Source organism: Xiphophorus hellerii, chromosome 1 (genome assembly GCF_003331165.1).
Source record: "Xiphophorus hellerii strain 12219 chromosome 1, Xiphophorus_hellerii-4.1, whole genome shotgun sequence".
Lineage (NCBI taxonomy): Eukaryota > Metazoa > Chordata > Actinopteri > Cyprinodontiformes > Poeciliidae > Xiphophorus > Xiphophorus hellerii.
Genome location: NC_045672.1, coordinates 33279973 through 33306374, shown reverse-complemented (window position 1 = coordinate 33306374; position 26402 = coordinate 33279973). Strand labels below are relative to the sequence as shown.

Genomic DNA, 26402 nt, shown 5'->3' with positions numbered 1-26402 from the left:
AAACATGACTGATTAGTGCATCATTTCTTCCAGATTTTCACAATATTTCAGCTACTAAATGGACAGAGGAACTAACAAGTTCATGTCATCATCTGGGAGCAGGTTACTGGTTTCTCAGTCACAAGCTGGTTGCAAACCTGAGGCCAGCAGGTGTCAGTCAGTTATGGTAGATCTGAACTTTGACCTCAATATGAGAAGCTACAGACTGATAGGAGGAACCAAAGAGCTCTGTAAAGGTAAAGGCAAATCTTCTGAAGTTGGGATATAATTCATTTAATTTCACATAATAACCGCGGTAGAAGCCATTTGTTTGTTAAAATTTTATGAAATATATTTGTTCTGTTTGATGTTTGTTGTGAATGACGTAAACTCACAAACAACGAGGTAATTAGTCCAACGTTTAGAAACTACAGCGGCTGTAATGAGCCACAGCAAAGGCAAACAAAGGTAAAATAACCTGAACAGGTGATCAACTCAAAACCACTCCTACCTTTTTACTCTCTCTCTCTCTTTGTAGTTTAAGCACACCTGTTACCGTGGCAACCGCCTGCTCCCCGCAAGACGAGCAAAGATTACGTTAAAAACATATCAAGTTTCCAGGCTTGATATTTATTTCTCGATTATTAATCAGCGATGGTTGATTGACTAGCTGTACTTGGTGCTAACGTGGCTAACACGAGTAACAGTTTAGTCCAAAGCCTTTTCTGCTAAAATAAAATCTTTAGTGTATGTCAGATACAGACACATTGCATATTGATCTGTTTAGCTAACGTAAGACTGTGTAGCAGACAGGCTTCAAGGTGTAGAAGTTGTATCAGTTCTGCCATTATGCTGTACTTAGCTAACGGGAAGCTAAGTGTGTTTGTGAGACGGCCACGTAGAATGGGCATCAGCCAATGAAACGCGGCCCTGTGGTAAGGTCCATTACCAAGGAGACAGAACCTTTCCTTCGTGAAGTTCAGCAGGAAACTGAGAAGTTTGGTGGAGGAAGATCTCTGAAAAGCTGCATCCATCCATTCATCCTCCTTTCCTCCATCAGGTCTTCAGCTGTGGATCTGATCTCAGATCACAATTTGCTGGTTTAGGCGGAGAAGAATAGGAAGTGGGCGGAGCTGCAGATCTGATCAGTGACCGGCTGGTTTGGTCTGCTCAGACACCCAGTGGGGGGCAAACAGTGGTGCTGGTACGCTAGTGGCTTCAGAACCCAACCTCTGCTACCGACACAACGCAGAACCCGCCCTCCATCTGGTCCTTTTGAGCCCACACAGATTAAACGGCTTCAGCCGAGCTGCAACATTTCACACCAAGCACCTGGAGGCTACGGCCCCGCAGAGGTCAGAGGTCATCCAGAGGTCACCTGCTCCACCTGTAGCCGTCTGCAGCTGCTGTTCCCAACCCGACCACCAGGTGGCAGCAGCTGCTGCAAACGAACTTAAACTCCAACATTTATCATCATCCTAATAAATTAAACATTAATGGAAACTTTCGTTTAAATTTTCATCTTTTTTTCCCCAAACATCGGTTCTGAAACTCGATGTGGAACCGGACCTGAAGGGAGGAAGTCCACTGGGTTTCTGACCCTAGTGGAAATGATTCAACTGGAACAGAACCGGAACCAGATTCTGGTAGAACCGGCTGTGCTATCTGACGTCGGAGAGGAACCGGACCTCTGAGCGGGCCAGAACCAGTGCTGTGATGTGTGAATGTTCCAGAACACAGGCGGAGCGTTTCCTGCCGAGTCTCAGGCGGTCCAAACCTGGTCCTCGGATCGAGCCATCTAACCCGCTGAGCTCCGGTTCCGCTCGTTAAAAAAGTACCAAAAAGCCCGTTTGGATCTGCAGAGCAGGATTGTTGTGGCTCGGTCCGGGCCAGTCTGCAGGGTCCTGGGCCTGTCGGTACCATCAGACTCAGATGTAGCGTTCAGCTTTATACAAGTTCTGGTCGGTAAAGTCCAAAAGGTTCTGATTACATTTGAACATTTTTTAGATTTTATCATTTGATCTTCATTTTTTTCTTCTTTACAATTATGGCCACGAGTCTCAAAAGTTCTAGGACTCCGGCCCGGTTCAGCTCCACTCTCTTGGTTCTGGACCGGATTTGGTCCAAGTCCTGTCCAGGGAGTTCTGGTCCGGTCTTTGCATGGCACTAGGTTTGTAGCTCTGCACAGTATTTCCCCATCGGCGCCGTTAGCGTGGCTGTGTGTCCAGTCCGGATCGGGTCCAGATCCCAGGTGGTTCTGGTACTGACCCGGACGGCGTCGCTGTGCTGGAATGTATTCAGAGGTTCTGTCCACAGTCTGGTTGGTCAGGCAGTGCGTCCTCCCGGCCAGCGGACTGACCAATGAGGAGCCGGGGGCGGGGCCAGGGGCGGGGCCGGGGAGCGATCGGGCTCAGTGTGCTGCGCTGATTGTTCACAGAACCGGAGCAGAACCAACACCTGACGTTCGTTTTGGCTCCGCCTCCTTTATTAAAGCTTCAAACTGTCCAGAATCCGATACTCGTTCTGGATCAGAACCGGATCGCTGTGAGGTCCAGATGAACCCCGGTTCTGATCTGGAGGGCCGGGACAGGCTTCTGTTACTCTTCACTTTACATTCTGAGCTCAGTCTGTAGCGGTTCCGATCCAAACAGACCCGGTTATGCTGTAGAGCCTGTTGAGGTCCTGTTGGCTCCATGAGTCTCAGGAAAGGTTCTGCTCCGCTGGGTTCTGGGTCCAATCAATCCATCTGACCAATAAATCAATTGACAGATTGATTGCTGGTGATTCGGCCCGGTCCGGCCGTTCAGCAGAACCTCATCCCGCCCAAGCCCTGCCCCCTCATCGGTCCGGCTCTCAGCTGCTGCCGGACATCAGGTTGATGGCTTGGTCCAGTTTGTGTCTCAGCTTGTGTTTCCGACAGTAACCGTCCCGGTCCAACGCCGTCAGGATCTGGAGACGCAGAGGGACGGAGAGACAGAGACAGAAGGACAGAGGGTTAGAGGGTCCAACATGGTGGACCAACCATCTCCTGATTCAACACTGTGATTGTGTCAGGAGGCATCAGAGTCGGTTCTGGTTCTGTTTGACCCGGTTTAAAATCCTGATTACTGGAGCCTTGAGGCCCAGTGAAGAAAACTGGACATCATTTAGATATAAAGTAATGTATAGCAGGCTTTAGTTATTAAAATATTCACTCTTATCTTTTCAAAACTAGTTGTAACTCAGCTTCTAAAATATCCAGAAGCAGATAAAAACATCCAAACTGGTCCTTCTGGAGACGCCTTGATATTTCCTCTGGATGAAAGCAGGAAAAGCCTGGAGGGAAGTCCTGAGCTGTGAACACAGAGCGGAACGGACCCAAGTATGCCACCCTGAGGAGCTCCACACGTTCCTGAACTCACGTCTTTCTGCTGCAGGTGACACATCAGGCTCTTTAAGGAAGTTTTGGCAGGAGACCAAAAGCCTCTACATCTTTCTTTTTGGAAAGTACAATCATGGAACTGAAGTGTTTCAGGAAAAGCTGTGAAACCAAGAACTCCAGGAGAAGGAAGGAACAGCCTCACCTCTTCCTTGTACTTGTTGATGTAGAAGTAGAGTTCATTGAGCGCGCTCAGTGTGTTGAACTCGTTGCCATGCAGACGGGACTGCTCCACCAGGTAGGCGTCCATGTCCTGATCGCTGATGCTGGGCATCTTGGAGATGTCCCTGTAGTACCTTCATGACAGACAGACAGGTGAGACCCGTCCGGAACCCAAACACCAGCTTCTGGTTCTGGACTGAACAATCCGGAGCTGATTTTAGACTTTTCAAATGCCTTTGAGGATTTGTGGACCAATCATAAGACGGGTCTGTTTTGAGATTCTGAAAGTAACTGTGAATTTCTTTTAAGACGCCACATTTTCCAATGAAATCTACAAAAACCCAACAATAATCAGCAGCTTCCAAATATTAGACCACTATGGTTTGAAATCTGATCTAAAAAACTGCTGAAACAAGTCTCAAAGTCTCTTCCTGCCCCCAGTGAAGGTGGGCACTTTTCTCTCTCCTGCCTCTCCCATCTGCGCTGCTTTTGCTCTTTGCTATCTTTTTCGGGGCATCTCTTAGCATGACCTCCAAATTGTAAATTATGGATCTGGTCAGCTGGTCTTTCAGCGCAGTTGACCAAATTTTCTCAACAAGACCGGTCAAAGCAGAGCCATCTGGTCCAATGGGACCCATGCAGCTGGAAGCACCGTGGACTGGGTGTTTGTCCAGCAGGATTATTATTCTGGCCTAATGAAAGGGCAGCGCCTCCATGATGGCTGCAGCCTCAGGAACCTGTCTACCCATGTTTTATTGTTCTTTGGATGGGCTGCACTCAAACGTGCTTCTTTATACAAGAACAATAAAGGCTAATGGTGAAAGTAAAGCCAATGTTGACAATGTTGTTTCAATAAAAAAGAAACTAAATGTGTACATGACCCATCTGGTGACCTCTCATGGTTTGTTACCTAAACTTACGTCTCATCTGGTCGTTGTGGAGAAACTATCAATGAAGTGTTTCATCTAATTCTTCTAAAGTTTGGGCTGTGAAACTGTGAAACATGTGAAAAGCCCAGAGACAGAGACGACCAAGGTAACTGCTTTTCTACCTCTCCACCCAGCTTTTGTAGTTGGGGATGTCTTTAGCATAGAGCAGCTTGTTGGACGGCGAGTCTTTGCCGAGCCGATGTTCGGACGTTGAGCACGAGTCCATGAAGGTCTGCGCCACAACCGACAGGCAGGCGTCTGTGATGCTGCTCTTATGGATGTCGAAGACGAACTGTGGATTCTTAATGACGTTGACCCAGAACCTGAGAGGAAGACTGCACACCGCACAGAAGAGGCTTTTTCAGACCGGTCCTAGGAAGATGTGCAAGGACAAAATTCATGGGGTCTTGGCTCACCAGTTGCTCTTCCAGGTGTGCCGGACATCTGGGTCGGTGATTGACCGTTTGTCGGCCTGCTCGTCCAAAAAGTCGAACATGTATTTAATCGCCAGTGGCAGTGCAGAGCCACGATGGGCCGTGCTGAACACAGTCTCAAAAAGGTCATCCACAAACTTCTGCAGCGTCCCCTGGTGGTGGAAGGACCAATGTATAATTTAAGAGTCAGAACGATGATGCAATATTTGACATCAAAAGTCAAAATAAACCTAACAAACAGACTAAGAAAAAAATGAATACAGACAAGTTCATGATACCCAGGCTGTTTTTGTGTTTTGGTGGGTTCTTAGGAAAGCTTCTGTGTCTCCAGAAACTAGAGGAAAAACCATCTGTTCTTTTAAATAACGACAGGAACCCTTAAGTAAATCAAATCCAAGTTCTAAAAGTCAAATCAGATGAAGCATCTACAGCAGGGGTGTCAAACTCCAGTCCTCCAGTCGCTGTCCTGCAGTTTTTAGATGAGCCACAGGTACAAAACGCTGGAATGAAATTGGCTTAATTACCTCCTCCTTGTGTAGATCAGTTCTCCAGAGCCTTAATGACCTAATTATTCTATTCAGGTGCTGCAGCAGAGGCACATCTAAAGGTAGCAGGACTGTGGCCCTCGAGGACTGGAGTTTGAGACCCCTGATCTACAGCTTGCAGAGCGATCAATACTCGGACCACAGTCTACCCATCTTCTTATTCCCTTCTTCTTGTTTTCCTGAACTGGAGCATCTCAGGTGGATCTTGAGTCACAGCTAGCCCAAATAATCTCTGTGGAGATTCCTGAGTCCGACTCGTTCCAGTGGGACCAAAGACTCCACTGCAAGTCTTTGGCAAGACTTTCCGACTATGTGGCATAGCTTCTGCAAAAGAGCCAAGAACTCTTCTCTAATCCTAACTCTGGATCTTACCCAAACTCTGATGATCATGTCTTACAGTGTTACCTTGGGAACCAGCAGTCTGTTTTAAGGCGTTACCTTGGTGACCAGCAGTCTGTTTTAAGGCATTACCTTGGTGGCCAGCAGTCTGGTCAGGTAGATCTCAGAGACCATCTTGCTGCCCCGGTCTCCTTCTCTCTGGTCGCTGTGCTCATGGTTCTTCACCAGGTGCCAGAGTTTAGTTCCTGCAAACAGACAATGATGGAGCGTCACCAGAGGCCAATCCGGATCTCTACTGAGTCAGACCTGGCACCTACAAACACCCATGATGATCTCAGATGTTTCTGCAGTACCTGTCTCCTGGTCTGGGGTGATCATTGGAGCTCTGGATCTCAGGCTGTCGGGACTGCTGGACGTCCGCAGTAAGGACTCTGATGGCGGAGACGAACAGATGAGAACCAAAATATTTATAGTAAATAAAACTACAATCAGTCTGGAAGCATTCAGTTTTCCCCACAGTGAACTGGTTTTAAGGACTGGTAAGGCAGAAGTCCTGGATCTGGACTCTGTAGCTGAAGCCGACCTGTTAAACCCGACTGCAGCGACCGGTCCGGCTCACCGTATCTGCTGAGGGATCTGGTGAAGGTGAAGGAGTTGGCGATGTTGTAGGCAGAAACCTGCTTCTGGACCAGCGCCACCAGCGAGCCGTCTGTTACCTAGCAACCAGAACCACACATCGGTTGACGACCCGCTTCACCGGCCCGTTTCCGCCAACAAGATTCTCTGAGCAAGAACCGGACCTGATCTGGACCCAGTTCTCTTTAACTCGGCACAGCATGTACCAGTACTATCCTCTGACCCGGTTCTGGTGGGCCCGGTTCCGTACCTGGTAGTGAGCCAACGTGTTCAGCCTTTTCCAGTCACTCTCTATCTTGGTCGTCACATCTTCGTCCTGCAGGATGATCCGGGTCAGCCGGCCCTGCCGCCACTCTGAGAACACAGAACCGTTAACAGAACGGGTCAGAACAGGTCAGACGGGGCCACCAGAACCGGGCTGCGTGGCGGTGCGGTACCGAGGTCCATGTCGTCGGCCTGCGGCCGCTGAGAGAACGGGATTCCTTTGTAGACGGCGTCCAGCAGCTTGTCTTTGACCTGGGTCACCGTGTCGCAGTTCAGAACCTTCACCGGTACCTCGGTTCCGGCTTCGCCCTCCGGAGGGATGCACATCAGCGTCTGAGGAAGAGATGCTCCGTTTCTACAAACTCCTGCTCCAGAACCAGCAGCAGAACATCTCTGGATCTGGCCTGCTGCCTGGAAACTCTAAAGGTCCAGTTAAGGAGCCCAGTGGGACCCCAGCCTGATGTCTGACTCAGTTCTGACCCGGTTCTGTCCCAGATCTGGGATCAGCAACCAGAGAGGACTGGGTTCTGGTTGAAGGCTCTAAAACCAGAATGCCGGGTCAGAACTAGTGACGGGATCACTGGGAGTCATGCAACATTTCAGAGTAATGTGTTCTAGGTTCTGATTGGACCGGCAGACTGTCAAAGGCTCTGCATCAGGCAGACCTGATAACGCGTTGATCTGGATTTTCCCAGGATTCATTGCGATAAATGATAATATGCTAAAGGGAAAATCCTGTCACCATTCTGAAGATCATTGAACTGGAAAACGTTTTAAATATCCAAAATACATCAACTGGGAATGGAACCAGGACAACCGAAGACCGACTCTACCAAGAGAACCGGCCTGCGACCCGCTGGGCCCGTTAGCTCGGTTCTGAACACCTGGGTTTTTTTGTGAGCTCTTGTCTTTCTGGCGATTTTCGGATTGGTTCCGGATCAGTTCTGGATCGGTTCTGTACCGGTTCCTTGTTAATGCAGAAGCACTGAACCTTCTGCTCCTAATCCGAATGGGAAACCCGTTGCTATGGAAATGGCTCAGCGATCCAGGCCGGACTCAGTAAATAGTAAAACTATTGAGATTCAAAGGTTCGGTTCTGAAAGGTGGACCCTCAGCTCCACTGGGAACCAGAACCAGAACCTTTACCAGCTGCTTGTAGTCAATCTGCTGCCGGATCAGCTTGTCTTCGCTCAGAGAATAGCGCGCCTCTCCGGTGATGGCGTCGATCGGCCCTTTCTCCATCTGCTGCTTGATGGCGCAGTAGAGCATGAAGAGCGGCTCCCCGGCGCACTCCTGGGGGGACAAAGCGGGGAGGGAAGACATACGGGGTGGGGGCCACAGACCCATCAGCGTCCAACTCTCCTCTGCTCGTCCGCCACAGCAGTGATCTGATTGGCCGGCAGCCCAGGGGGCGGGGTTACCTTCAGGAAGCGATGCAGCAGGAAGGTGAACCAGTTGGTCAGCATCTTCTCAGCAACAGACTCTGTTCTAAAGAGACAGAGGTCAAAGGTCACATAGGAACCGACTTGGTGTGGTGGTGTGGGCGCCAGAGCGAACCTCCTGAGGAGCAGCTTGGGGTGGTTCCGGTTCTCCAGGTTCTTCTCTATCAGATCCGCCAACAGCTGCTTCAGCACCACCGTGGCGTACTCCATCCGACCCTGAGGAGACAGGTCGGAGGTCACAGGTCAGAATCATAGTCTGGGACTGAATTATGTACGGCGTCCCTCAGGGTTCTGTGCTCGGTCCTCTGTGGTTCAGCTAGTGTCGTAGTACCTGAGACCGGTCTCGGTCGTTGAGGACTCTGGATTTTACTTCAAGGCCAAAACTGTGGAAATGTCCCTGAATTGCCACCATATTGTCCAGTTTATTTGCCAACATCTTTGTTTTCACTGGATGCTAAACATACACTGCGCCAAGCAATAAAGCGACTTCCTAATTACGTGTTTGTGTTTCCTTCTCGTTTGCGGCGCTCTGAGACACGCACAGTTTTCTTGGAGCAGGAGAAGATGTCCATCTAATCATCTGTAATAAATTTTCCTACATAAATCATAAGACAGCATGTAATGACGTGTAAATTCAGCAGCGCTTCGCTTTCAGAGATAGGGGGACTCTGTCCAAAGAAGCTGAAAAGAAAGTTGAGCTCTGTGAGGTGATGCTGTACAGGGACACATAAGTTGCATGATAAATGCTGTCACTTACTGCGCTTGTTGTTGACTGACGTGTTGCACATGTTGTGACAAAGTCTGTAATATAGCGATGTGACGTTCATGAACGATCTGATTCTTCTGAACTCTTTACTGTGAACGATAGAACTGGAGCCTCACTGAGAGCCGTTCTTTGTTCTTGTAATGCTCTGGTACACTGCAACAGCTACTATTATTCTATTTTATTAAGAATATATATTTAATTAATCATTGAATAAATAAAATAAAAGAATGTAAAATCACAAAGAGAATGTTCATTGCTCTTTGATTATTTTTGTCACCTATCACCTGTGCTGCCTGGTTTCATGCAGGAGACAGAGCGACAGCAGTAACAGTTCTCCTTGTGCCTGGTTATTTCTTGCTAGTTGCTCCTTGGACAGTGTTCATAGTTGACTGTTTACCGTTAGTGCGTTGTCATGATTGCTATGTTTAATGGTTCAGACAGTGGTGGTTTCTGACATGGGCCACATGAGCAACCACCCAGGGCGTTATGTTGTTAGGGGCGACATGAGACCTTTGCAGATTGTGGCACAGAGATGGAAGCAAAGCAGAACAAAGAAGAATTTGAATTGATAATTATAATTTATTTCAGCTCTAAGCAGAGCCAGCCCCAGACCTTTGGGGCGGCATCAGAACTTTGGGCCGGTCCCAGACTTTCGGGTCGGTACCTGCAGAGCGGCCATCAGCAGGGAGGCGACGTTCCCTCGGTCCCGCATGGAGAAGGACCTCTGGGCCTCCAGCGTGTGGATGAAGCTGAGCAGGAACATCTTGTTGTTGAGCAGCTGGCTGAAGAGACGCAGAGCTTTCTCCACGTTGGCAGGAGACTGCAGGGAGAGAGGACCGTTACCGGCCGGGTTCATGTCGGGACCGTCTGGGATCCGAGGCTCGGCCGAAGCGTGGGTTTGGGCCGAACCGGCGGTCGTACGTACGTCGAGCTCCTTGAGCACCGGGTGCTCCTCTATGCCGGGGAACATGACCCTCATGGTGTAGGTCCGATACTCCAGGAAGGGGATCTTGACTCCGTCCATGTCGTTGGTCAGCTCCTGGATGTCGGTTTGCAGCTCGGCGAAGGCTGCGGGACGGACAGGAAGTTATATTCACGAGCGGACCGAGGGCGATGGAGCCAAGCGACCACCCACCCTCTTTGCACTCTAGCGCCACCCGGCTCTCCAAGTTGTCCATCTGCAGCTGGAGGCGCTTCAGCGTCCGGTCGGCGTCTCGGGTCTTCCTCTTGTAGGCGATGAGCACGGCGATGATGGCGATGAGCAGAACGCCGCCGCCCGCTCCGATGCCGATGATGGCGGGCAGCGTCAGCGTGTTGTCGGAGTAAATGTGGAGAATCCCCGGGAAGTACTCCAGACCGCCCACCTGGATCTACAAGAGGACACTCAGGTTAGGGTCAAGGGTCATGTGACCAGAGGTTTGGCAGTAAAAAAAAAGAAAAAAAAATTATGTTCCATAATTCATTTTATGGAAATATTTTAAATAAATGTTTTTGCTTTTTATTGGCTCTAGTGGCCTTTATTTGATAGTGAATTGACAGGAAAGAGGGTAATGAGAGACGCGCAGCAAAGGTCACCAGGCCGGGAATCGAACCTGCGACGGCCGTGTTGAGGACTGAGGCCTCCATATGTGCACTGTGCTTAACGCCTGCACCACCACAAATTATGTTTTTAAACATAATCTTGTTCAAAGTATTAATAATATATCTTGATTAATATGCATGTGTATATATTACCATATGATACGTGTACATATGATGCATTGCATTCATGTGTTATTATTATACCTATAAGTATATTCCTCAGTTATGTTATGTATATTTTCGGCTGATAACTGGAAAAAAAAAATCACTCATGCAGTAATGAGACGAAAAGAAACAAGATTAAAAACAATAACTAGAACAAAATATAAACATGCTGTTTGCTTTAACTATTAAATTCTCTTTGGATAAAAAATGTAAAATAAATATTCACATAATTAATGACGTATGAAAGATTGACGGAGTTTTACAGTTTATAAAACACACACACACACACTGCGCTCCTGCTGGTGTTCAGGTGACTCTCCATCTCAGCTCTAATTAAAGTGTTTCCTGTTTGCAGAGTGAATATTGATCCAGTTTGAACAAACTGGTGAACAAACTGATGAGTTAATAACGGCGTTTAATAATCAATGATGTTAATAATAGCTGCTAGCGAAGCCTGACTTCAGGTTCACAATCTGGAATCTGCAGCTCTATAATAACTACCGTGGTTTTCTGGATCTTATTGAGACGTTGAAACTGCGTTCTGTCGTCTGATGGAGAATTCATCTGGCGAGGTTCTGACATCACAGCAATTCGCTTCAATATCATCCTTAGCTCCAATTAGCTTTATTAGTTTCAATTAGCTTCATTAACTCCATCCATCCATTTTCTGTTCACCCTTTGTCCCTAATGGGGTCGGGAGGGTTGCTGGTGTCTATCTCCAGCTACGTTTCGGGCGGGGGGCGGGGTCACCCTGGACAGGTCGCCAGGCTGTCGCTGGGCAACACAAAGACATACAGGACAAACAACCATTCACACACACACTCACACCGAGGGAGAATTTAGATAGACCAATTAACCTAACAGTCATGTTTTTGGACTGTGGGAGGAAGCCGGAGAACCCGGAGAGAACCCACGCATGCACAGGGAGAACATGGAAACTCCCCGGGCCGGGAATCGAACCCAGGACCTTCTTGCTGCAAGGCAACAGCGCTACCAACTGCGCCACTGTGCAGCCCTCATTAACCCCAAATAGCCCCAATTAGCTTCATTAGCTCCAATTAGCCCCATTTAGCTTTATTAGCTCCAAATAGCCCCAATTAGCTTCATTGGCGCCAATTAGCCTCACTTGTGGCTGCAGTTAACGACTTTCACCTTTACAGCTCCCTCCTCTTCCTCCTCCGATGAAGGACCGACCTGCTTCATGCTGCGGGTCAGGTCCTGACTGTGTGAAGTGATTTTGCGTGGCAGAGAATCCGATGCGGCGCGATGTTTCAGGCTAAACTCAACGTGGAGCGTTTGTGTAAATATGGGATGCTGTGATGATGATGGTTGATTAGCGTCTGCAGATCTTCATCCTGGAGCTCCAAACTGGTCCCAGCGCCACAGAGGAAAACCAGCAGAAGCTGGTGAGGAACCGGTCCCAGTTCAAAGAGAACTGGTCCCAACTGAACCTGCGACGCATCAGGAACGTTCCCAAAAGCTCCAGATGGGCCCGTCCGGACGGAGCCGCACTGTCCCGTGTGGGAACAGTCGGTCCTCGTCCTGGGCGGACCGATCAGAACCAGTCAGGACTCACCGCGACCCGCTGCTCCCCGGTCAGGTCCGGCGAGTCGCAGAGCAGCTGGTTCTCGGAGACGGTGAGTAGGCAGGGCGATTCTCCGATGAGGACGGTGTAGTTCAGCCGGGCGTTGCCGGGCGCCGGCGGGATCAGGTTCTTCCCCTGGAACCAGAACACACCTGGTAAGCCGCAGGTAAGCATCGCACCGCCGCGCGTCGCCCCCGTGACCTCTGACCTTCAGGATGATGGGGGAGCCCGGCTTGACCTCCAGGATCCCGGCGGGGCCGAGCGGGTCGAAGGTCGGGTTGGGGTAGTGGGTGAAAGGGGTGGAGTTCAGGACTAGCAGAGACGACACCTGGACAGGTGGAGGAGAGAGAGAGCTGGCATGGAGTCCACACACAGAACCTAGTCGGAACCACATCAGAACCCAGCCGGTACCTGGTCCAAAATGAAGCCGAACTCATCGGGCCGCAGCGCACCCTCTGGCTGGTCGGGCTTGTTGTAGACGAGGCCGGGAGCCAGGCAGGTCATGGTGCTGTCGTTGACCACGGTGCAGTACTGCAGAGGAAGAGGAGGATGAAGAGGACGAAGGATGAAGAGCAGGCGGAGCTCCAGCCGGTGTCTTACGTTGCTGGTCTCCACGCCGCCGTACTTGGCCCTGACCTTTGGCTCCTGGATGGTCTGCAGGTTGGTTCCGGTCACCGTGATCAGCGTGCTGCCGCTGGACAAACACACAGGGATGGGGTCAGGGTTCTGGTTCAGTTCTGGTTCTGATGGCTCAGCTCCTGGCTTTGGATCTACAACCGGACATTGATTAATGATCAGCTCCACCAGAGCCCTGATTGGTCCAGATGTTCCTAACATCTAACTTTTGCACACCGCACTTTTCAGTTTTTTATCTGTTTAAATTGTGAATGTTTTCCTTCCCAGTTGTAAACCGTCATGTTGGTTTTCCACAGTAAACTCTAATGACGTCTGTGGTTGTAAGCAGGCAGCCTGATTGCTGTGTTTGTGGCGCAGCAGTGAAACCGATCTCACTTGAAGATGGTCCAGTTGGGCTCGATGCCGGAGACGGTTGGGTCCTCGCTGTAGCCGTAGCTGACCTCAGCGTTGGTCACCTCGGCCCGGTCGATCATCAGACGCACGGGGGCAGGGCCGGCGCCGGACGGCGAGGCAGGTGTTATGCAGACTACCTCCCGATTGGTGCGCCTGCAGGAGGAGAGACGCAGTTAACCTGCCGGCGGTCTGGAGGTTTTCTGGGCCGGCTTCCCGTCTGCCCAAGAACCTGAAGCTTCCTCGATGGACTCACTTCACAAACAGACATTCCTCCTTGTGGACAAACACGGAGACGCCGCTGCCGGAGTCCAGGTGTCGCCCGACCACTGTCAGCCGGGTTCCTCCAGAGACGGGCCCCATCAGGGGACGGATCCGGGTGAAGCTTGGGCTCTGAGGAAACCAAGGAATCAGTTTAAAGGATCGGCGGTTCTGACCAGAGTTGTGACCAAGTTTTTGTCTTCTAAACCTAAGAAGCTAACTGAGCTTGCTACATGGAAAGCTAACTGGAACCTGGATTTGAGAAGCTAAGTGGGCCCAGTGGAGACTCACCACAAAGGAGTAGGTCTGGGTGGACAGGGTCCGGTACTCAGCGCTGCACACACCGATGCAGAGCTCCACCGGCCCGCCAGGCGAGTGGGGCAGCAGGGCTTCCGCCATGTCACACACGATCCTGCAGACGACCCAGCAGAGTCAGAGGTACGCCTGCATAACATGTTTTAGCATGTTTCCTACCCAGGGACGTGCGGTGAGGTTCATAGCTGGTGAGGCACTGACTTAATCATATTCAGATTTACAAATATAGACCCCCTGCATGTTATTGTTTATGTAAGGAAATTATTACTCGCATGTGGACAACGCTGGAGGGCAAAAAGACTATTTCCGTTCACTCAATCAAACTTGGACATGTAGATATTATTCATTTCGTGCTGTGCTCCACAGCGAAGGGGAAACCCGTTAAAGTACAACTCAAAACCACGTCTTTTGTCGCTCTCGGTATCAGCGCAGCTACGCACAGACTCGTTGCCACAGCAACTGACAACAACGACACAATAAAAAACACTCAAATATTTCCCAAGCAAAAAGCAGAACATTCAGTCTGTTGCAGTAGTATTGTTGTAGTATTATTTTGCGATTATTAATTAATTGCTGTGGTAAGAGGAGAAAACTATAAATATATCGCTGCACTTGACCTTATTGTATGGCTAGCTCCATGGCTAGCTCGCTTACAGTATCTTACTCTGCAGTTGTGGAATCACAATGTCTGGGATCATGAGCGCCCCCTGCCATGAGGCAAGAGAACTGCCTGCCTCACCTCGAATCTATTCTCTGCCGTTTTTGATCGCTCTTCAGCACATGAAACACGTTACACACACAATTGGTGAGAAAAAACACTGTACATTATATACATAAGCTAAATTATGGAAAATCAGCTCATACATTAAATGTTTTTTAGCCATTTTATTGGTGACGTACAGACAGGAGGAACATGCTCTCAGAATGGCAGCCAGTGCAGTTACCCAGAAGTTGCGCAATCCCACGTGAGGCTCAGCTCGCTGCTGCCTCACAAGCTGAGCTTCCGAGCATTTGAATGGGAAAATGCAGAAATTCAGCGATTTTGAAGAAACAATAATCTGAATTTTTTTTTAAGTTAAATGAAAAATAGGTATAGTACAAACCACATGGTGAAAATAGCAATATAAATGATTTTATCATTATTATTTTTCCATGATTACAGGTGAGGCAGAGCCTCACCTGCCTCCCCTGACCGCACGTCACTGTTCCTACCATGTTCCTTAGCATGTTTGCTAGTACAGGCTAGCTAATAGGCTAACATCTTTGCTAGCCTGTTTTCTAGCTTGTTGACCCAGACTCGTCACACTGACCTTTCGGCGCTGACGTACAGCGATGGCACCGGGTTGCAGCGGACGCCGGCCACCTGGATGTGGGTGATCTCCTTGACCTGCAGACCCAGGTTCTCGCCCTCAATGGCGACGCGGGTGCCGCCCTCGCGGGGTCCCGTCAGCGGGTCGATCTGCAGGAGACGGCGGGTCAAAAGCGCCCAACGGAACCTGGAGGGGAACGCTGCGGCAGACCCACCTTGGAGATGCGCGGGTGGCTGCAGCGCAGGTTGTGGCCGCCGTGGTGCATCCAGTTCTGCTCCGGCGAACGGGCAGTGCTGCCGCAGGAGGCACTTCCTGCTCTCCACGCACCACCCGCACTCGAACACAGGGGGCGCTTTGAGGCACTGGCCACAGCTGGAGCGCTGCGCTTCACACTTATACAGCAAAGCTGCGGAGAAGTCCAACAGGCAGAATCAGAACCGACCTCTGGCCCACTGAGGTGGTTCTGGTTATTAATTGTCCCCCAGATTAATAATCACCAATAATTGCCTGAATGATGATGAAGGAGGAATACCTTTCATGAAGGTGGGCTTGTCAATCAGGAAGTTTTCATCCCAGATGATGGAGAAGTCCACCTGGAGGTCTCCAGCCTCATCTCCTTCATACCAGTACTGCAGAACCAGAACCAGAACCTCCTTCAACATCGAGACTTCACATCAGAAAATTACACATGATCATTTACAGTCAGGTGGATGAGCAGAACCAGCAATATTTAGTTGGTTCTGGTTCCACTCCAGCTGAGAGACGGGTCTTTGTTGTGGAGACGGAGCCAGCAGGAATTCTGGGAGTTTACGGCTAAATGGACAATTTCCACCGGGAGCCAAGATTTAATTAAAGACACACTGAGGGTCTGTCTGCAGGCACAGCATGCTGAGTGTGTGTGTGTGTGTGTGTGTGTGTGTGTGGGTGTGTGTGTGTGTGTGTGTGTGTGTTAGGGGGGCAGCCTTGCTGACAGGAAGAGAGATGAAGGACAGGAAATGAGCAGACGGACGACATTTGGTGTGCATCCTCAGAAAGAGACGGATCTGTGTCGTCGCTCAGAAGACACATCTTGGTGAAGACCGAGGTCCAGACGGTGGACCGGGATGGGTCCAACAAGGACCAGTCCAAACTGGTCCAGACAAATCAACAAAGAACACCTGGAGACATTTTCAGTCTCTGAAGATCCAGAACCAGGAAACAGAACTCTGCCTGCCTCATCTCTACCGACGGGCAGAACTTGGACAGTGGGTCAGGCTCGGACCGGTTCCTCCCGGGTTAGGCCCGCTTACCGAGGTGTTCTGGCACTGGATGCAGGAGGAGTTGAAGCGCACAGCGGGGATGCGCTGCACCTTGCCCTGGATGCTGAACACGCACTCGTAGTTCTTCTGACCCGACTGCGGCTGCGGCAGGTTCCGGGCCCGCAGCGTGATCGGACGCACCATCCCAGCCGGAACCAGGATGTCGGCGGTGGGGAGGATCTGGGGACAGCCCTGCAGAGACACATACTAAGATTAAGGGGTTCTGTCTTGGTTCTGACCCAGTTTAGAAAATGTCCATCCTGAAACCTCCTGACTGACCCGGTTTCCACAAAACGCAAAACTTTCCTCACAATCCCGTTTCCACGGTAACATCACATTCAACCTCTGATTGTTCCCAACGTTCCCAAACTATTCCCAAAACGTCCCCACATTTTTTCCAGAATGTTCCCAGAAGAACCTCACCTCCATGCTGCTGACCCGGCCCTCCTGGAAGGAGCAGTCCTTCAGGTTGTTGGTGCAGATGTGGCGAAATTTACACCAGAGGCAGGGAAAGCTGCTGCTGACACAGGAAGTACACCTGGGGAGAGAGGGAGAGGCTCTGATTGGTCCAGCAGGGTCAGCTGTAGGATGGGTACCGAATTTGGTACCTTTATTGGTACTGACCGAATTTTGCTGATACTACCGAGTACCTATTCAAGTAAAATCAAATGGTACAATGTTTCGTTATCCAAGCGCATCATTGTGACCGTATGGAGGAAGAGTGGGGCATTTTCCATGCTTGACCTGAACGCAGCATAGCAGCGCAAGAGCGTAAGGATGTCAGCAGCCGCTACTTCAGTAAACCAAGTAAGCATAGAAGGTAGAAAACGCTCAAAGGTATGGCTCCACTTTTCAAACTGCTATGCAAATTATGCTTATTGCAATATTATTGCTTATTGCTGCATTAGCCTCCGTTAGCTCGCCTGCATCTGTCCACAAGTCTTTATAGAATAGAATAGAAGTACTTTATTCATCCCAGCAGGGAAATTACTTCGCAGTTACAGCATAGAGACAAGACACAATAACAACTACCACTGAGTAGTAGTTGTAGATAAAATAAAAAATAAAATATAAAATGCTATGAATTGTAAAAATATAAAATGCTGTTAATATAAAAAGCAGCTTAGAGCAGTCCTTGCAAAGATTTAAAAAAATGCAGATATGTATATGTAAATATATGTACAGCAAGTGTGCCACAGTGCAGTTGTGCAAAATCGGACTGATTAGTGCAGAACAATGATTTAGCTTTTATTGTACAGTGAGATGGCCTGTGGCAGGAAGGATTTCCTGTATCTGTCCCTACGGACAGCGGAGCTGGAGCAGTCTATGTGAGAAGGTGCTCCGCTGTCTGTCCACTATGTGGTGGAGAGGGTGCTGTTTATTGTCCATAATAGACAGAACCTTCTTCAGTGTCCTCCTCTCCACCACAGTTTCCAGGGACTCCAGCCTTAGTCCCAGTACAGAGCCAGCTTTCCTGATGATTTTGTCCAGTCTATTAGAGTCGCTGGCTCTGATGCTGCTTCCCCAACACACAGCAGCAAAGAAGATGGCGCCGGCAACAACACTGTGATAAAAGGTCTCCAACATCTTGCTGCACACATTGAAGGATCTCAGCTTCCTTAAAAAATAGAGTCTGCTCATCCCCTTCCTGCACACAGCGTCAGTGTTAGATGCCCAGTCCAGTCTGATGCCGATTACAACTCCCAGGTATTTGTAATCCTCCACCTCCTCCACCACTTCCCCTTTGATCCTTCAGTGGCCGTGAAGGTATCTTCTTCCTTCTGAAGTCAATCACCATCTCTCTGGTCTTACTAATGTTGAGCCTCAGGTGATTCTGCTCAGACCACTCCACAAAGCCGTCCACCAGTGTCCTGTACTCCCCCTCCCCTCCATCCCCTATACACCCGACAACCGCTGAGTCATCAGAAATCTTCTGTAGGTGACATGACTCAGAGTTGTACTGGAAATCAGTGGTGTACAGGGTGAAGAGAAGGGGAGAAAGCACAGTTCCCTGTGGAGCCCCTACGTCACTGACCACCACATCAGACAGGACACTGCCCAGACGGACAAACTGTGGCCTGCCTGTCAAGTAGTCAGTAACCCAGGAGATCACTGAGTCGTTGACACCCATCCTCCGCAGCTTCTCACCCAGCAGCAGAGGCTGGATGGTGTTGAAGGCACTGGAGAAATCAAAGAATGTGATTCTCACAGTGTCTCCTCCACCATCCAGGTGCGACAGTGCTCGTTGCAGCAGGAAGATGACGGCATCGTCCACTCCTAAGTGGGGCTGGTAGGCAAATTGCAGGGGGTCTAGAAACGTCCTCACCCGAGGCCTCAGCTGGGCCAGGACCAGTCTCTCCATGACCTTCATCACATGAGATGTGAGAGCAACTGGTCTGTAGTCCTCTGGGTCGGCTGGCCTTGGCTTCTTGGGAACAGGAAGCACATGTGATGTCTTCCACCGCAGCGGGACTCTCTCCAGCCTCAAGCTCAGGTTGTACATGTGTGCCAGTACCGGGGCCAGCTGGCCGGAGCAGGTCTTCAGGATCCGTGTTGTAATGCCATCAGGTCCTGCAGCCTTCCCCTGGTGTAATCGCTCCAACTGTCTCTTAACCTGGCCTGTAGTCACCGTTAGCTGGGGGTAGGTGTTGTTGTCTGCAGTGGAGATGGGGGAGGAGGGGGGGATGGGGGGCTGAAGGAGAGGTGGTGTGCAGGAGAATGCCAGTAGGTGGGTTGAACAACTTGGGGCAGTGTGGATGTTTGGGGGGATGGTGGTGGTAGGGGAGTAGCAGGAGGTGAGCTAAACCTGTTGAAAAACTGGTTGAACTGGTTTGCTCTATCCAGGCTCCTAGATGTCTGTGTGTCCTTTATCTGTAGCCATCAACACGGACGAACAAATGTTCAACACATTTGGTGATGGCTACAGTGGCGTTTACGATACAAGTGAGGGGAAATGACAGACAGGATGGAGCTGGATCTTAAAAAGACAAAACAATCCATTTGTTGCTCTGAAGAATTTTAGAATTTTGTAACATAGCTGTGATGTTGTCTTGATATATTTGTGAAATTTTATTTATTGAAAAATAAATACGTTAAAAAAATAATAGCATTTGGGCGTGCCGTGGTGGCGGAGGGGTTAGCGCGACCCACATTCAGGCAAAAACGTAGCCTGGACGCGGCTGTCGCGGGTTCGACTCCCAGACCCGACGACGTTTACCGCATGTCTTCCCCCTTTCCTGTCAGCCTACTTTGAAAAAAGGGACACTAGAGCCCACAAAAAGGCCCCTTGCGGGGCGATAAATAAATAAATAAATAAAAACAAAATAATAGCATTTGTTATTAAAAAGCAATACATGCAAAAGTATCGAAAACTGGTAGTGATTCCCAGGTACCAGATATGGGTACCGAGTTTCAAAGGTACCATCAGCTGACATGATGAAGAGGACGAGGAAGAGGAGACTCACGAGCCGAGCACAGAGCAGTTGTAGTAAACCAGGCTGGTGGAGATGAACCGGAGACCCGTCTCTGTGGAGCGCAGGCTGAGCTGGACCGCACGCTTCTCTCCTGGAGGAAACATGGCCGACCGTCATCACACGACCTGCACACGAGTGTGTGTGTGTGTGTGTGTGTGTGTGTGTGTCTCACCATAGGGAGGAGCTTGTGCCGGCAGCTCCTCGAGCGACGGCGACATGCACACCACCTGACCTTCTGCCTGCACCTGTCCAGGTGTTTCTGTCAGGTCTTCGAACACACAGGTGACCCCGCCCGAAAGCTCCGGGACGTTCTGCACCCTGATGGTCAGCTGGATGAAAGGAGGAGGAGGCGGAGCTTAGAGCCGACACAGCCCAGGCCGCAGGTGGGTCGGGGTGCGGCTGCTCACCTGAGTGGGAGGAGAGGTGACGGACATGTTGCTAGGGGAAACCGAGATGAACACGCATTGGTCCAGACGGGTGTTGAAGTGCTGAGGCTCCTCCCACCGGTCACATGACTCCTTCCTGGAACACCTGCAAAGGTTAAAGGTCACCATACAGTTAAACCAGCTGACCTCAATCTGTCTAACCGCCCATCCAACCGTGCAGCCATACAACCGCCCGTCCATCCGACCGACCATCCATCCATCCAACCAACCCTCAATCTGTCTAACCGCCCATCCAACCGTGCATCCATCCGACCAACCATCCATCCAGCCATCCAACCGTCCATCCACCCAACCATCTGTCCATCCATCCAACCAACCGTCCATCCAACCGTGCATCCATCCACCCAACCATCTGTCCATCCATCCAACCAACCGTCCATCCAACCAACCATCCATCCATCTAATCGCTCATCAAACCAACCATCCAACCGTCCGTCCAACCAACCATCCGTCCATCCAACCGTTCGTCCAAACAACCGTCCGTCCGTCCAACCGTCTGTCCGTCCAACTGTCTGTCCATCCATCCATTCATCCAACCAACCATCCATCCAACCATCTGTCCGTCCATCCATCCAACCAACCGTCTGTCCATCCATTCATCCATCCAACCAACCGTCCGTCCAAACAATCATCCATCCATCCGTCCAACCGTTTGTCCGTACATCCGTCCGTCCATCCAACGATCCATTCATCCATCCAACCATTTTCAGGCCCATCTTTTTTTGATTTTCAGATTATCATCTCAGTTTTTCTGACCCAACTTCCTGTCTCCTGATAAACGACCGAACTACCAAGGAGGCGGCGATGGAGGTGGAGGCTGAGCAGCCGACAGGCGGAGGTGAAATCTGCAGAAAGCAGCAGCTCCAACCTGCAGTGATGATCTGTTTACTTCTTATTACCAGCAGATGGACAGAGAGGAGGAGGAGGAAGAGGAGCAAAGCTGCATACCAGAAGCAGCTACCATCAGAGGAAACTCTGAGCTGGCTCTTTAGCCTGAATAGACGGAGCCTTGAAGGCGACGCTCAGGGTAAAGTGTAAGGGCATCATGTCTTCAATAAACCTTGAAGCTGAGACTTTCCAGTTCATAAAGACAGAAACACTCAGAGACCCATCCAGCGGCCTCCTGGGTCTCATCTCAGCCTTGTGGCTGAGGCTTTTACTTTGAAGGGACAGATGACTGATGGAGCTCTAAACAGGAACTTCCGGCATGGCCTGGATGCTGAACATCAAACATCCTGATGAGAGATTGGAGAATTTATAGCAACTTTAATGACGCCTGAGGGGATCACACTCACACACACACACATGTTTGAGTGTCTGTCTTTGTGGGGATTTCCATTGACTTCCATTCATTCCTCAGTCCTAAATCTGACCCCTGACCCATAAACAGCCCAGGTTTCGGATCCACAAGGAGCAGCGGGTCCCCGCAGCGTAATATGTGTCAGGAAAATGGTCCCCACAAGGTATTACAAACAAACACACACACACATAGTGGGTCTTTCTATCTTCATGAGGTCTTTGCATTGACTTTTATCCAAAGTAAACAGTCCTACCTGGACCTTCCAGGACCTTCCAGGTCCTCCAGGTGAGCCCCTGTGATGAATCAGTGAGTAGAAGAAGAAGAAGAAGAATGCTCTTACTTGTTGAAGAGGACGCACCAGCCGCAGTGAGGGTCTCCTGATCCCAGACAGTCGGAGCAGCTGCTGTACTGCTGGCAGCTCTCCACCGGCAGCCTGGTCACCTGGAGAAAGAACCGGAACCAGAACCTTCAGTTGGGTTCTGCTCTGACCCGATCTGGTGCCAGGTTTCCACTGGCTGTGTTTCAGTACAGACATTGAACTGGGCCTGTTTAGAAGCAAACTGACGTGTTTGTTCAGAAAAGGGTTCGGTGTTTGAGGCTCGTTTTGTTGTTTGGCTTCTGGTCTTTTTCTGGAGGCTTAAAGCTGCAAAACGGCATTTTTACATATTTGTTTAAACCGGTCCATCACCCTGGTGGCTATGCTAACCAGCTGTAGCATTCAGGATGGCCTCTGTTATGATTGTAAGGTCAGGTCCGGTTGGAGGTCCGGTTTGTCACAGCAAGCAGAAGCTCTGGACCCGGCCGTTGGTTCTGGGGGGGATCAGAACCGGGCCTTACCTGTCGGTGGCTCAGCAGGTAGATGCTGCGGTGGTCCGGACTGAAGACCATGTCCCTCAGGATGGGCTGGCCCTCCGCCACCGCCACCGTCTCATACAGCAAGGCATTCTGGGCCGGCGGCGGCACGCCGTCCACTCGGATCTGAAACACAGAACCAGAACCGTGAGACCGACCCGACAACATGTCTGAGCTGACAACAAAACCACACGATGAAGCAAACAGAACCAGATCAGAACCGGGTCCAGATTCTCCACAGACCCGTTTCTTTGGGTACCAGAACCTTTCAGCAGACCTTGAGATAAAGACTGGATTCACTTCCAGAGTCTGCCCGACGACTTCATCTACATCATCACCTTCTTCTTCTTCATCTTCATCCTACGATGAAAATCTTCCGTTCCTGCAGCGCAATGGGATTACTTCTGACTGAAGAGGAGGAAGAGGGGTGCTGAATACAGCAGGAACCCGGCAAATATGTGGAGCAACTAAAATAAGACCCAAATCCTCCCCTCCCCCCTGACCCAGAAAAACACCATCGAGGAAGAGGAGGAGAGGAAGAGGAGGAAGAAATGGGCAACAAATAAATAGAAGGAAAAAAAGACAAAGAAAATAGAAAAAAATATGGAGGAAGAAAAAATGCAAAAGAAAGAAAGAGAACAAACGATGTAAGAGGGGAAAGTCAGACAAGGGATGAAGGACGAGTGTGTGTAGTTAATTAGCTGTCTGCTCGTTAAGCAGCCCAGCTTAATTAGAGCTGACGAGTTACACACACACACACACACACACACACACACACTTGTACAATCCTGTTTAACGGCGTCGGAGCAGCAGGGAGGAAACGATAAAGTAGGACACTGCAGCAAGAGAGACCGGCAGCAACACGGTTAGAAGGTTCTGGAAAAAGCTTCCAATCCCGAACCGGACCGCCTGATCGAACCGGACCGGAGATGTGAAGACAGACGGGATGAGAGTGAAAGCAGAAGATGAAGGAGAGCTCAGTGATAGAGCGATACAGGAAGTGACCTGTGACCTTTGAACTATGAACCCCGGCTGGCATTCTAACCATCAGCACCTGCTTTGTTTCCGACACACTCGACCCTTCTCCTACACATGACCTCTGACCTCGCAGCCACAGATAAAGAGCACAGCTGTTGGAAAGCTGTCGGTTCTCATAATCATTTCCTGTGTTCCTACTTTACCCACCATGTGAGGACCGGACCTCCAGAACCAACGCAACCAACAGAACCTCCAGAACAACAGAACCTGCAGGACAACAAATCCTCCAGAGCCAACAGAACAGAACCAACAGATAAAATAGAACCTCCAGAACCAACACAACCTCCAGAACCATGTCGGGGTCATGTGACCTGAACAGTCTCAGCCCTCTTGATTAGCATTAGCTTTAGCCTCCTGCAACAGCTGTTTGCATCCGAAACGTGGCTCTTAAACAATCTGTCACTGGGTCAGTTCTGTGGGACTTTTTGAAGGAATACTTTGATTTTTCCTGAAACAGCTTACTTGACCCGTTTCAGAATCAGAACCTATACTGTAAACACTTCAGTTTCACTTCCATAAAGCTGTCACTGGTTCCGTTGGAGTTAAACAAGCTTTTTAATGCTAAGTTTATTCTGCTCAGCTGGTCACATTCTGCTGGAAACATGATGCTGCACACACACACAGACATTCCTGTGTAACGTAATACCTCAGAGTGTGTGTGGGGGTCGGCATGGGGGTGGAACTGGGAGGTCTGGTCTGGTAGTTGGAGTAAAGCTGCAACTCATTTCAGATAAACTGACTCCAGAACTGATAATACCTAGCCTCTGTGTGTGTGTGTTCACTTGATAGCACACAGATTCAGTCCTGTTCTGACTGGACTCTACAGCAGATCCACTGAATGAGACATTTATATAGATTTTATCTTGGCATTTCCAAAAACATTATTGTTTTCTGTAATTTTTTAAAAATTGTTTCCGAAGGTTTTACTTGTCTGTATTTGAGGTTGATGTATTAGAGAGACTAAATCTGGGCCAGAAGGCCATTAAAAATGGAAAAATGACAGCAAAACACAGAAACTACAATAAGCTACAGTAGTTCTGTTGTATCTTCTGAAGTTGCTCCAAATAGGCTGTTTCCCTCCTGATGGTCCGGTCGACCCGGTTCTACTGGAACCAGAACTCCATCATCTGCTCCACCTCCAGCTGCTGTGGTTCTGACCCAAACCAACCTGTTCCCCTCCTGGCCTGTGGGGGCGCTGCACCAAGAACCACTGAAGGAAACAACACAAAAACCTCTGAACCCTTACCCTAACTTCCTTCTTCACCAGATGGAAACAAGATGGAGGCGTCAGATTTTAGTGTTGGAGGATTTCTCTTTAGTCTTTGGCTAAAGACCAGAAGACATTTCTGCTGCTAGCGCTAAGCTAGCATGTTAGCTTTGCCTGTATTTACCCAGATTGCCCTGTGCTGTAGTCCAGTTTCTGCTTTTGGAGCGATCTCTGGTCCGCTTGGTGTTCACATTCAAACCAACCAGAGTTCACTTCAACGGAACCCAGATCGAGGTTTGGAGGACCAGAGGTCAGAGGTCAATTAGGGTTCACACCTCACCTACCGGACTTTATAAGCAAACGAACTGAAGTCGGGTTAAAGCGAACTGGACAGAGCTGGTGGGAATGATGCTGCCTCAGTCTCCATCCAGAGGACTGAGACTGACAAAAGACTGGCTCAGACTTTCTGCCTCTGAAGTTTTCACTCATTTTGTGTCATGTTTTTTTTTAAAGGGCAGCTTTGTGTTTTCCAGGCACATAATCCCATTTTATATCATAATCAGCAGCTATTTTACCTTCAGTTGTTATGACATCTTTTAAATATGACCTTAAATAAATTTGACTTCCTGATGTAACGCCTTGAAATTGGGTCTGTGTCTTTTTAAGAACTGCTCTTTCTGAAGCTCCGCCTCCAGGAAGTCATCCCAACATGGCTCCTCTATTAACCCTTTAACGTCTTTACCAGCGTTGCTCTGAGCAGCAGCTCCTATGATGAGCTCAGCTGTTTGCTAATTGCTGCTGGCTAGTCTGAAGGAGCCAAGTGGGGGAGGAGCTGCGCCTCGAAGGCGGGGCTAGGGTCCACCCAGATGTTTTAACAGCTGAATGGTTGCCATGGAGAGTAAAGAAATTCTCCAACATGAAAGAATCAGAGCAACACAGCAGGGAAAACCAGGATGATTTACACAATACCGACCCTTCAAGAACAGACCTTCAGAACTGACCTGGGCTTTCTCCAGGAAACTGGGTTTCATCAGAACCATTAGTATCTGTTAGCCGACCCATTCAGCTCATTCCATCTGTCTGCCTCACACTGCCATTCACAAACACATTAGCAAGGCCTGAAACTCAACACCTGCACCGCTTTCACTGCAACACGCGCACACACACACACACACACACACACACACACACCGGGCCGCTCTCGGGTTTCATCCAGCTGCTGCTGCTTCTCTTCTCAATAATGTGGACAAATTAGAAAATTATGCTTTTGGTCCTGAGGACAGGAAGTTCGGCAGAACCACCTGACCTCTTGTAACAACCTTTGACCTCTTCGGCCTCTCAGGACTTTATGTTTTTCTGCTTCAAACCCGGAGTTTTGCCTCATTACCGAGTTTCGGTTCTGGCCTGACGGAACCGGGTCAGATAGAACCGGGTCAGGCAGAGGAGCATGGAGTCCTCTACGTCTGAAACAAAATAAAAACTTTTACTGTTTCAGCTTTAAGCTTTGCTAAGGTAATTTTATTTCTATAGCAACAAGGCAATTCAGAGAGCTTTACATGAATTAGAGGAAATACAGACAAAATGGATGGAAATAACACCACTGGATCCACTGGATTCACCGGATCCCTGGA

General features: G+C 49.6%; 1 protein-coding gene across 1 annotated transcript in view; it reads right to left on the bottom strand.

The window, feature by feature from the left end:
• Positions 1 to 1258: 1258 nt before the first annotated feature.
• Positions 1259 to 26402, bottom strand: part of plxna3 (plexin A3) — a 63665-nt gene continuing 38521 nt past the window's right edge. The window contains 33 exon segments of the mRNA XM_032566943.1: positions 1259 to 2928; positions 3543 to 3693; positions 4611 to 4823; positions 4905 to 5074; positions 5939 to 6051; positions 6160 to 6237; positions 6426 to 6522; positions 6693 to 6796; positions 6880 to 7039; positions 7853 to 7999; positions 8128 to 8194; positions 8264 to 8364; positions 9579 to 9734; positions 9840 to 9982; positions 10050 to 10284; positions 12237 to 12380; positions 12454 to 12573; positions 12657 to 12776; positions 12846 to 12939; positions 13257 to 13427; positions 13528 to 13664; positions 13824 to 13944; positions 15158 to 15306; positions 15372 to 15440; positions 15442 to 15563; positions 15690 to 15786; positions 16447 to 16647; positions 16879 to 16993; positions 19920 to 20019; positions 20101 to 20257; positions 20336 to 20459; positions 22015 to 22115; positions 22512 to 22652. Of these exon segments, the coding sequence (XP_032422834.1) occupies positions 2833 to 2928; positions 3543 to 3693; positions 4611 to 4823; positions 4905 to 5074; positions 5939 to 6051; positions 6160 to 6237; positions 6426 to 6522; positions 6693 to 6796; positions 6880 to 7039; positions 7853 to 7999; positions 8128 to 8194; positions 8264 to 8364; positions 9579 to 9734; positions 9840 to 9982; positions 10050 to 10284; positions 12237 to 12380; positions 12454 to 12573; positions 12657 to 12776; positions 12846 to 12939; positions 13257 to 13427; positions 13528 to 13664; positions 13824 to 13944; positions 15158 to 15306; positions 15372 to 15440; positions 15442 to 15563; positions 15690 to 15786; positions 16447 to 16647; positions 16879 to 16993; positions 19920 to 20019; positions 20101 to 20257; positions 20336 to 20459; positions 22015 to 22115; positions 22512 to 22652 (4314 nt within the window). The 3' untranslated portion in view covers positions 1259 to 2832.